Below are 8,421 nucleotides of genomic sequence, written 5' to 3' on the forward strand. Positions count from 1 at the left end.
ACAGAACAAACTCTTGCCCACATTGTTTAAAGTTTACATGCCAAGCTAGAAAGAATAGGGCATTGCACCTCAAAACCTTCTTGTTAGAAAAATCTTTGGCGCCAGTGATGGATCAGCCCTGCATATCTCAAAATACGCTGCCTCCCCTACCCAGGGTCCGGCTTACCTAAGGGACCGCCTTTCCCCATATGTTCCCCCAAGAGCACTACGATCGGGGAGTCAACATCTCCTGGAAATTCCAGGCCCCAGGGATGTTAAATTTGCTGTTACTAGAGCCAGGGCATTCTCGGTGGCGGCTTCTACCTGGTGGAAGGAGCTCCCGGAGGAGATCCGGGCCCTGCGGGACCTTTCTCAGTTCCGCAGGGCCTGTAAGATGGAGCTCTTCTGCCAGGCTTTCGAGTAGGAGCCGCCGCCACTATAATTCCACCACCGATATGTATGCAGCATCGCACCACTACCACCAATATGTGGTTCCATCTGGGTGCGAGGTGACCCTGGAAGGAGAGGGGATGACAAGTTGTGGGACCAATGCCATTCGACTAAGATCTACCCCATCTTGCACTGACACTTTGTTGTTGTATTATATTGTTTTCCTGTTTTAGACTGTTTTATCTGTTTTAATTCTGGCACTTGTGCCTCGTTGTTAGCCGCCCTGAGCCTTCGGGGAGGGCGGGATATAAATCCAAAAATAAATAAACAAACAAACAAATAAACAAACAAATAAATAAATAAATAAAAATAGAGCCGGACCTCAGCACCTCAACAGACGGTTACGTCAAAACCTAAGAAGGCAAAGTCTGACAAACCATCCAAAAAAACAGCCAGTAAACCTGCCTCTTGAGCTCCAGTGAGGAAAAGCAGAATAAGGATCTGAGAGGCAGGTTTACTTTACAGGTAGGTTGTTATTAGGATAAAATGGTGTGGAAAAGAAACATCTGTAAGTGGTGCTCTTTGAGTGGCAGTACGCCCAGTCATATCCATACATCCTATGTTTGGGCAGACCACCTTTCAGAACCTTTATTTTGTCCTCACAAACCTGAGAGATGTTAATCTGAGTGTAGACCTGCCCGGCCTCAGCTGACACTTTAAACATGGTACCACAGTGGCTGTCCAAGTTAGAGTGAGAGAGATTTGTGCCCAAAGTTACCCAGTAACCAGATTTGGAATTTCACTGACCTTAGTATGGTAGGAAGACAGTTCCACCAGCCTTATTTCTGTGGCTATTTTATCAGCTCCCAAGTCCATGTTTAATACTCTCAAGCCAGCAGTCTGTGGGATTAAGCGTGTGTGGCAGGAGCAGCCCTGATCTAACCCAGACATTATTTTCTCCTGCCCTGAGTTTATCCAGGGGCTGGTTACTTCCATGGAGGACTTCCTTATTAGTGCTACTGGTGAGTCCCCTCTTTACATTGGCCAAGGAGAAAGACAATTTGGAATTTATTGTTAATGGGTTTATTATCAGCCACCTGGCAGGATGACTCAGGAAAGGTGCAGTATACATGTCTTTAAACACACAGGCATGCATACAGATCTCCTACATTCAAGCCCAACATATTGTCTTCTGTGCGACAGAAGCTCTCTTAATAGTTTGTCACATAACAGTAATAACATGATTGAAGCTGGGGAAAGCCTAAAAAACATTCAGAAATGTTCACAAATGCTGCTCGGTGTCGGCAGTTGGCATGGGTGAGCTCCTTTTGAGGCCAGAGCTATCAGGGCCAAACAGAACAAGAGATGTCAAGCTTTGCCTTCTTCCTTCACGGCACCACTATGCTTTCACTATGGTTGTGTCTGTGGCAGGTGGCAACCCTTTGATGAGCATTTGCCATAGAACAGAGCAGGAGCGGGGTGGGGGCAGAACACTAAGAAGAAAAGATGATGAGCCAAAGCAGTGGCAAGAATCTATTGAGAAGAAATTATGGATCTCCTGTAGCTCCACCTCCCCCCAAAAAATCCATCCTGGACACAGCCCTGAAAAATGATTTACTTTAAAACAACAACAACAACAACAACCTTGATGATATGCAAACACAAAAGCACTAATTCCCAGCATGGGTTTCTAGTTGTACATTTACCTCTCTCCCAAGCAAAAAGCCAAACGTGGCTTTCCTCCACCTCATTTAAGCAGGAGATATTTCAGAAGAACCCAGGAGGCATCACCATGTACCTGCAGGTAGCACCCAGTCAGAAACATCTGCCTTAATTTTAGGAGAATGCTTAGCTTGGAGCCTCCCAACATTTGGTGACTGGCCCCAGCACTCTGTAGTAGTAATTTTGTAGTAATTTTGAAACTCTCTCCAATGGCAGCCATTTTGTAGTACCTACTCCCCCCCTCTCCATTCTCCAAATTCCAATAGTGTCTATAGACTCAACAAGATTGAGGATCTTAGTAGTAAAGTATGCCACTACCCCGGGCTGTTGTTGTTTTGATATTTTTTGTATTTGCACGCACATGTGCATGTGAGTGAGTGCGTTCACCTGGAAGTCATGGCAACCTCTGGTGACTGACCCTTACTGGGGGCCTGCAGGATATTCAGAGAGGTGGCTGAATAAAGCCTGCCCCTGCCTCCCAGCTCTGGGGTTCCGAGGAGGTCTCCCATCAAAGTACTTGCCAGAGTCGACCCTGCTTAGCTTCTGAGATCTGACACGATTGGGCTTGCCTGAGCTATCCAGGTCAGGGCATCACCCTGGTTTTTTTTGAAGGCTTGATTCTGCGATCTAGGTTCTTGTCCACCCTTTTCTTCTGCCCTTCCAAACTTCCAGCATTTCTCTGCCAGATCCTTCTACCCACTGCCTCCAGAGTTTGTGGGGGGGTATAATAAGTGCTGTTGCCACTTCTGCCAGTACATGGTCTGGGACAAGTAGGGAATAGCTGCTCCCCCCACCCCACCCCACCCCACCCCACCCCAGTCAAACTAAGAATCTGCTACCTTTCATTCTGCCTGGAAAAGACTTCTCAATTATTTGCACCCTTGCATGCTTAGTCAGCAGCAGGTGGTCATCTGTAACAATTTATTTTAAATTTAATTGTGTGATTACTGTGAAGGCAGGATCACATATTCTGTGTACATGAATATTTTTGTGAAAGGCGAACTATAAATAGGGCAAATAAATCAAGTGGTATGGTGGCAGTTTGTAATGAATGTCAGGTACAAAAATAGATTTTTACCTTTTCCCTCCTGTCCTCATGGTTTTGTGGGGATAAGTTGCAGTGGTACCTAAATGTAGGAAACATGTCACACACACTAGTTCAGACCTGATTTAAACTTGGCATGGTTGAGACAAAAACACACATGTATCTTGTTTGAATTGGACTGTAAACTGTGCCACCCAAAACCCCCCTATGTATATTTAATAAGCATACTACTGCAACACCCACTCTGGCTACAGATCCCTGGTATTATTTATTTTATTATTTAATCCATTTATACCCCACCTTTCTCCCCAAGGGGCACCCAAAGTGGCTTACATCATTCTCCCCTCATCCATTTCATCTTCACAACAACCCTGTGAGGCAGATTAGGCTGAGAGAGCGTGACTAGCCAAAGATCACCCAGCCAGCTTCCATGGCATGAGTGAGGAGTCACACCTGGGCCTCCCAGATACTAGTCTGGCACTCATATCCACTGCAGGATGTACAGCTACTTTGCACAGATAACAGCCCAGTTTAAATGAGATCTTGTGCATATGCAAAGCCCCACAGAGCTTTCACCTTAGCCAGCATCATGTAGGTAGCCCTTACAACAAACTTCTGAGTTATGCTTGGCTTATCTTTATTGTTGGGGTAGGAAAGAAAAAGGGCACACTGCTGTGGCTAAAAAATGGTTGGGCTGCTCTGGCCACTGCATGTGTTTGGAGCTGAGCAGAGGCTGATGGTTCTGGACTTAAATACTACACGATACCACCTAAGCCATTCTGTGATGTTTCTGTCTTTCTCATATGATGCTCAGATGATTAAATTACATACACAAAACATGCTAAAGCCCTGATTTATGCAAGAAACTTGTGTTCCGGGTGGTACAGCCTTTGAATTTCTGTAGTTTTCAGGTGGTTTTTAAAAATCTTAACACACTAGCCTGGTTGAGCAGTAAATAACTGTAAATGGTTCTAAAATTAAGATCATACTCTCGCTCTCCCTTCACACACACACACTTTGCCCCCTTTTTTTCCCACTATTTCACTCCTCGCCTTAAAATTCCTAGCCTGCCAAACTTGATCCCTCTTCATCAGAGAATAAAACAAGAATATTATTTTTTAATTGTTGTGATGAATTGAGCCGAGTGTGGGTTTTCACAGTGCAGAATCTTCTGTTTCCTTTAACATACTTGTGTTTTATGTGTTTGTTTTGGAGGCTTTGCATGTAGAGACCTGGTTCAGTATGGCTCTGTCTATCCCACAAGAGTACTTCATATCTCCCTGTGTGTGTGGACAGATGTGCTTTGATGTCATAAAATTTCACTCTCCGTTGATCCTTTTGTGAAAGTCTCTGAGTGACACTTCAGATAAAGACCACTTTGATGGCAATGTTTTTCACTGATCGTTTTTGCTGTTCTCTGTTTACTTTACAGGGCAGGGTTCAAAAAATGTTAGCTCTTCTCCAAGCATTGAAAGTTTGTCTGGAGCACGGGAATACACAGGGTCGCCACCTTTGTCAGCAGCCAAGAAAGAGTCCTTTTTCAGCACTATTTCCCATTCTCGCTCTCAAAGTAGAAGCATGAGCAAAAAGGAGTCTGTAAGTATCTATCACTTGGCAGTTCTATATTTATCCCTTATCTCACATTTGTGGTGGTTGATTTTTCCGTTCAAGTATTTGCATTACTTACACAGGTTTGTGTTGCCTGACAGAGCATTGACACAGAAAAAAAAATATGTTCATAACTTTTGGAAATGGTTAGTAACTCTTTTCCTCCAGCTCCTTGCATTTCTGAACTGATTAATAGAGCCATGCTAAGTGGAGTTACACCTTTCTAACCCGATTGGCTTCAGTGGACTTTAGTGTGACTCTGCCTAGGATGGCACTGTAAGCCTCTGAATGTTCCTGGTTTTATGTTTATTTTATAAATTCTTATACTATCCCTCTTCCAAAGAGCTTGAGGCAACGTACATGATTTGCTTCTCCTATGTTTTGTTCACTCACCAACCCAAAGAGCTGAGTTAAGCTGAGAGGGGAATGGCAGGCCTCAAATCACCCAGTGAGTTTGTGACAAGTGGGGATTTGAGACTGCATCTCCCCAGGTATAAAGTGACACGTTAACCACTATGCCACTCTTGTTCATTTAAATGTGTACACAGCACCTTGCTCCCTCTGTCTTCTTCTGGACTGGACCTGAATTTGATTCTTCAGTATCCTGTGGGTTCACTGTACTGCTCTCATGTATTGGCAGCACAATCTTGTGTTCTATTTTATGTACTGTGGTGGAAGAGGAGTTTCTGCAGAACCCCAAGACCAGCAATCTATGTGAAACAAGCAGGGCAGAATTTGCCAAGCTGTGCCTCACGTGAACCCCATAACATTCTTCGTAATGCAGGCTTTTGCTGGTGCAGTATGGCACTGGCAGCAGGGGGAAGACCCTCCTATCTATTCTTAAGCATGGCAGGGCTTCTACTGTAGCTGTCTCCTCCCTGTCCTAAAATAGCCTTTTCCAAGTCCCAAAATAGCAGCAGGAGCCATTTGTGCTGCAGACTAGGCACCGCAGAGCTGAGCCAGCTTTGCAGCATAAATGGTTTCTGCCGCCCCAGGGCACAAGGCTAGGCAAACTGCCATCTCTGGAGCAACTGGACAAAATGTCCCTTGAACAATGCTGAGATCCTCTGACACCTGGTTTGTCACCACTGTGCTGCAAAGCATAAAATCAGATGATATAAATCAGATGATATAAATCAGATGATGAGTCATTTTTATGCAACATACAGGACAACCTAAGAACCCTTTGCTGGAAGTAAGCCCCATTGAATAGACCTGAGTAGAATTCTGAGTAGACCTTGCTTAGGGATCTTAGGCTTGCTCTTGGTGTGCAATCCTAAGTAAGTCTACTTGAAAGTAGACTTTTTATTCAATGGGGCTTATTTGCACGAAAATGTCTTAATCTGTTAATTTACTGTCTTCACAAAAAAATTAAGTCCTAGTGATATTAAAGAGTTGGGTATTTTTAGCCTGGGAAAGAGAAGGCTTAGAGGAGACATGATTGCAGTCTTCAAGTAGTTGAAGGGCTGTCATGTAGAAGATGGAGCGGATCTATTCTCTCTTGCTCTGGATTGCAAGACTAGATCTAATGGGAGGAAATTACAAGGAAGTCGTTACCAGCTAAATATCAGGAGAACCTAACTGTAAGAGTGATTGAACAGTGGAACAGACTGCCTCGGGAGGTGGTGGATGCTCTTTCACTGGACATTTTCAAGCGGAGGCTGGACGACCATCTTTCGGGAATGTTGTAGGGCTATCTTTTGGCCACGCTTCTGCAGAGTGCAGGGGGTTGGACTAGATGACCTGCAAGGTCCCTTCCAACTCTAACATTCTATGATTCTATGATAATAATGATAATAATAACTGTATGGCAGTGTGTGTACATATAGCCAGGAGATCCTAAGATTGTCTGGCAGCCAGAAGTGCTCCACTAAATTTAATTTCATTCTGTTTTTCTAATTTTTAAGGTTAATTTATTTAATAGGCATTTTGCTGTCTCTTAAAAATGGAATTAATCAATATTTGATTTCACATAATAAATCTTGGTCTCTTACTGAAAAAATTATAAGCTGAAACCAAATCTTTAAAGCGAGTTAAGAATCATATTTTAGCTTTTTTTTACTTTGGTTTAGTAGAAGATGCATATAACATCAGGCCAGGTGGAGAGAAAACGTATGAAAATTGAAGTGTAGAGATAAACATGCATATGAGCCCACTTCCTGCTTCCTAAACTGCTTGAAGAGAGAGTATCTAGGGTGTTGAAAATTCCTGATCTTAAGATGCTGAAATACACCTGTAGAAAATAATACATTTCAAGTTTCAGCTCTTAAAATGAGTTAGAAGATAAATTAGTTTTGATACCCCACTTTTTTCTACCATACCGAGTCTCAAAGTGGCTTACAATCACCTTCCCTTTCTCTCTCCACAACAGTCAACTTGTGAAGTAGGTGGGACTGCGAGAGTTCGGAGAGAACTGTGACTGGCCCAAGGTCACCCAGCACGCTTCATTTGGTTCACCTGGTTCTCCAGATTAGAGTCTGCTGCTCTTTAACCACTATGCCACACTGGCTCTCCTTAGTTAGATTCCACCTAATATTCCTGTTAGTGGAAGGGGTAATTTTTGCTTATTGCCCAATCCCACTGCAAACCTCCAGTTCCTCCTAGGTGTCCCCAGTATCCCAGGAACAGCATTTCAGGAGGGCATTTGGGGCTGCAGCAGGAGGGAAGAAGTGAGAAAGTCATGCTCTGCTTATGGAAAGCCTTCCATTACAAGTAATTTTCAGGAACTTTCCTCACTACAGAACATTACTTAAAGATCATTACATAAGATTATTTAAAGTCTAATTACAGAAAGGAGATTATAGATAATATTCAAACTAAAGTGAGAGCACCAGTAAGCTCATGTAATTTTTGGTTTCTAAAATTATAAATAGGGTAGAGAAAGCGTATATTTCTCCCTCTCCCATAATACTATAACTAAGGGACACCCAATGAAGTTGTTGGGAAATAGGTTCAGGACAGACAAAAGGAAATACTTCTTTACTCAAATAATAATTAATCTGCGGAATTCACTGCTAGTGGATGTAGTGATGGCCACAAGTACAGATGTCTTTAAAAGGGTTTAGACTGATTCACGCAGGAGAGCTCCATCAGTTTCTGCTAGCCATGTGAATAAAGGGAACCATCTACAGAGGCAGCAAACTGCTGAATACCGGTACTAGGAGGCAGCATTAGGGCAAGGCCTTGGCCTACATGCCCTGGGGTTTTTTTGGCCCTCCTGGGTAGGTGGTTGGCTGCTGTGTGAAACTGGACTAGATGGGCCACTGGTCTAATCCAACAGGCTCTACCTATGTTCTTATAATTTGGTAGTATCACTTATGCTTAGTTAGATGTCTTGGCAATCCCATAATACATTTTCTGAGTACTTGATTTTAATATGGCCATACTATGCTTTATCTAGTTTATTTTTCACCAAAATTGGAAACATCTTTGAGGGAAAAGGGGGAGGAGAGTATCAGTGCATACAGTAATAGTTGATTTATCATACATGTGACTTTGAACTTACCTTAGAGATTCGATCAAAAATTCGATCAAAAATTCACACAAGGGGAACAGGAACAAGATGTGGGGGGGAACCTCCTAAATACAAATGCGTGCACATGCGCAGACCTCACAATTTTGAAAAAATACCAACCAAGATCTTGTGAGGTCACAGTTATCATTATGTGGTTACTTAG

General features: G+C 43.2%; 1 protein-coding gene across 1 annotated transcript in view; it reads left to right on the forward strand.

The window, feature by feature from the left end:
* LOC107106825 (TBC1 domain family member 5-like) overlaps positions 1–8,421 on the forward strand; it is a 107,896-nt gene that overhangs the window by 59,646 nt on the left and 39,829 nt on the right. The window contains exon 7 of the mRNA XM_015407036.1: positions 4,569–4,732. Within this exon, the coding sequence (XP_015262522.1) occupies positions 4,569–4,732 (164 nt within the window). The remainder of the gene's footprint in view (positions 1–4,568; positions 4,733–8,421) is intronic.

Source organism: Gekko japonicus, unplaced genomic scaffold (genome assembly GCF_001447785.1).
Source record: "Gekko japonicus isolate JY-2015 unplaced genomic scaffold, Gekko_japonicus_V1.1 scaffold2063, whole genome shotgun sequence".
NCBI classification, from domain to species: domain Eukaryota; kingdom Metazoa; phylum Chordata; class Lepidosauria; order Squamata; family Gekkonidae; genus Gekko; species Gekko japonicus.